The sequence below is a fragment of the Bison bison genome, unplaced genomic scaffold (assembly GCF_000754665.1).
Source record: "Bison bison bison isolate TAMUID 2011002044 unplaced genomic scaffold, Bison_UMD1.0 scf7180017864526, whole genome shotgun sequence".
NCBI lineage: Eukaryota > Metazoa > Chordata > Mammalia > Artiodactyla > Bovidae > Bison > Bison bison.
The window spans coordinates 4,031,314-4,034,776 of NW_011495077.1; the positions used below are offsets into that span (position 1 = coordinate 4,031,314).

General features: G+C 52.8%; 1 protein-coding gene across 3 annotated transcripts in view; it reads left to right on the forward strand.

The window, feature by feature from the left end:
• The first annotated feature begins 454 nt into the window (after positions 1-454).
• The window catches only part of ADPGK (ADP-dependent glucokinase), a 33,456-nt gene continuing 30,447 nt past the window's right edge, over positions 455-3,463 (forward strand). For 2 of the 3 annotated variants that reach the window (XM_010831378.1, XM_010831379.1), the window contains exon 1: positions 455-767. In XM_010831378.1, coding sequence (XP_010829680.1) covers positions 535-767 — 233 coding nt within the window. In that variant the 5' untranslated portion in view covers positions 455-534. The remainder of the gene's footprint in view (positions 768-3,463) is intronic. The other variant, XM_010831380.1, reaches the window with a different exon arrangement.

The following is a 3,463-nucleotide window of genomic DNA, read 5'->3' on the forward strand; positions in this document are numbered from 1 at the left end:
GGCCAAGCCCCGGGTCTGAAAGAGGGTGAGCTTAGTTAACAATGGAGGATGGACAGACTGGCAGAGGGACAGATTAAAACAGGGGGAGTGTGATTTGTGCCCCTCCGAGGAACTGCGGGTTCAGCTCAAATGGGAACACCGACCGGCTCAAAGACTGACACGAGGTTTACCCGCTTCTTCAAAATCGGTCTGGTTCATCCTACTGGGAAAACAAACGGATCCTTGCCTCTCTATTTTTGGGTACGAATGGAGTTCTGGGAAAAGGTACAGCGCCTGGACAAGCATTATGGCCTTTGTCCAACCTCCCTCAGTGCCTCAAAACCGCGCGCGCCCCCAAGAGCTAAAATTCGGACCAAGGAAGAGGCGTCTCCGCCCCTCTGTTAAGTCCACCTCCCCGCGGCGCCCCGCCCATCCGAGGGACCACGACGCGCCGGCGTGACGTGGCGCGCGAGTCTACGTCGGCGCGTGCTGAGCCCGGAAGAGGCGCGGGCCGGGCAAAGAGGTGTTCGCCGCCGCTTCCACGCCTCTGTCTCCATGGCGCTGTGGCGCGGCTCCGCGTACGCTGGCTTCCTGGCGCTCGCGGTGGGCTGCGTCTTCCTGCTGGAGCCGCAGCTGCCGGGGTCGGCCCTGCGCTCGCTGTGGAGTTCGCTGCAGCTGGGGCCCGCGCCCGCGCCCCCAGGAGTCGGCTCCCCTGAGGGCCGGTTGGCAGCCGCCTGGGACGCGCTCATCGTGCGGCCGGCCCGGCGTTGGCGCCGCGTGGCCGTGGGGTGAGTGTCTGCGGGGCTTGCCTCTCTGGGCAAGCAGGCAAGTGTCTGCAGGAGGTGCGGGCTCTCTGGGCCTCTGAGGGCCGCCTTGCCGGAGGTCAGACGGCATGGAAACAGATTCCTAGAGGTCCCCCGGAGGGCCCTTGGTGCTGGTGTCCACGCTACCTGCCTGGCGAGAAGCGTCGCACGTCTGGGACGAGCCCCATTCGTCACTGCTGCCGGGACTCAACCAGACTGCTTTTTCCTCTCGGCTGGCCCCTGCACCCTCCTCGTCTCGGTAGGACCAGCCCCTGCTGCTGCTGCTAAGTCGCTTCAGTCGTGTCCGACTCTCTGCGACCCCATAGACGGCAGCCCACCAGGCTCCCCCGTCCCTAGGATTCTCCAGGCAAGAACACTGGAGTGGGTTGCCATTTCCTTCTCCAATGCACGAAAGTGAAAAGTGAAAGTGAAGTCGCTCAGTCATGTCCAACTCTTCGCGACCCCATGGACTGCAGCCTACCAGGCTCCTCTGCCCATGGGATTTTCCAGGCAAGAGTACTGGAGTGGGGTGCCATCGCCCGTAGAACCAGCCTAATAGCCTCTTGGAAATCCCGCTCAGCCTGACTCCGTAAAGTTCAAGTCGCTTTCATTCCAATCTCTGCTCTTCTGGCGGCTACTCCTTTGCAGTCAAAAATGCTTGGTCTTTCCATTTTAGTGGCACCCTCTTGCTTCTGAACTACTTGAAGGTGTAGTCGCTGTCTTTAGCTGCTGAATTTCTTTCTTTACGCCTTGTTTTCGCTTCCTTAATGCCATAGTCTGGAGACCACCATTCTACTGAAACTTCACTCTCAAAGCTTATGTAAGCCTTGTGGGTTTTCATAATCAGCTTCCACTTTTAGTCTTCACTGTCAGCTCTCTGCAGCCTTCCACACGTTAAGCATGCCTTCTTGAAACTCTTCTTCCCCAGATTTCAATGACATTGCAATTTTAGGATTCTCTCGAATCACAGTGCCTCCTTTCTTTATATTCTCCTCTCGCGTGTAAGTAAATTATTCCCTCTACAAATTTTAGTTCTTGCCTAAGTTCGACGTGAATATCTTGCCACAGAAGCAGATCTTCTACCAAGTACGCTACTAGTTCTGTGAGTATTGGGACCACAAATTGAAAGTGAAAGTGAAGTCGCTCAGTCGTGTCCGACTCTGAGATCCCATGGACTGTAGCCTACCAGGCTCCTTCCTCCCTGGGATTCTCCAGGCAAGAGTACTGGAGTGGGGTGCCATTTCTTTCTTTAGGGGATCTTCCCAACCCAGGGATCGAACCCGGGTCTCCCGCATTCCAGGCAGATGCTTTAACCTCTGAGCCAAGCAGAGTTATCATGAAGATTAAATTATCTTTGTTATTTTGCATAGTATCTGCTTTAAAGAGCAGACAGCTAATGTTAGGTAGTATGCTGCTGCTGCTGCTAAGTCGCTTCAGTCGTGTCGAACTCTGTGCAACCCCATAGACAGCACCCCACTAGGCTCCTCTGTCCTTGGGATTCTCCAGGCAAGAACACTGGAGTGGGTTGCCATTTCCTTCTCCAGTGCATGAAAGTGAAACGTGAAAGTGAAGTCGCTCAGTTGTGCCCGACTCTTAGCGACCCCATGGTGCAGCCTACCAGGCTCCTCTGTCCATGGGATTTTCCAGGCCAAGAGTACTGGAGTGGGGTGCCATTGCCTTCTCCGGTTAGGTAGTATATATATGTGTGTGTATATATATATGTTAACATTTTTATTGTTTCTTCAGGTGTATCTTCTTTTAACTCTTCTTTCAAGTTCAGGCACTTTCACCTGTATCCTTATCAGCTTAATTGTCCTCCCTGCTGTTGTGAGTCTTCAGTCAATTCATGGGCTTTCCAGGTGGTGCCGTGGTAAAGAGTCTGCCTATCAATGTAGGAGATGCAAGAGACATGGGTTCGATCCCTGGGTTGGGTAGATCCCCTGGAGCTATTCTTGCTTGGCAAATCCCATGGACAGAGGAACCTGGTGGGCTACAGTCCATGGGGTTACAAAGAGTCAGACATTCCTGAGCACACACTTTCAATAAATATTCATTAACTACATGGTATGCGGCAGGTCCATGCTAAGTTCTAAGAATCCAGGGATGAATGAAGCAAGGTCCCAGCCTCATTTTTTGGAAACAAATATATTCATTATTGTATTAGTTCACTCAGGCTGCCGTAACAGAGGACCACAGACTAGGGGCTTAAACAGCAAAAATTAATTTTCTCGAAGTTCTCCAGGCTGATAATCCAAGAAGTCCTCTCTTTCAGACTTCTCGCTGTGTACTCATGCGGCCGTTACTCCATTCTTGAGCACTTGTGGTGTCTCTTCCTCCTCTTAAACTGACAGTAGTCCTATTGGATAATGGCTGCATATATGTGTACTCAGGCACGTCTGACTCTTTGTGACCCCAGGGGCTGTAGCTCACCAGTCTCCTCTGTCCAGGCAAGAAGACTGACGCCATTTCCTGCTCCAAGGCATCTTCCCAACCCAGGGATCGAACCCTCAGCTCCTTTGTCTCCAGCGCTCGCAGGCAGTTTTGTTTTTTTTTTAAAACCACTGCACCACCTGGGAATCCTGCATAATGGCCTCATTTAACCTCAATTACTTCCTTAAATAGTCCCTGTCTCCACATATGGTCACATTTGTGGTCAGGGCTTCAATATGAACGGGGCGGGG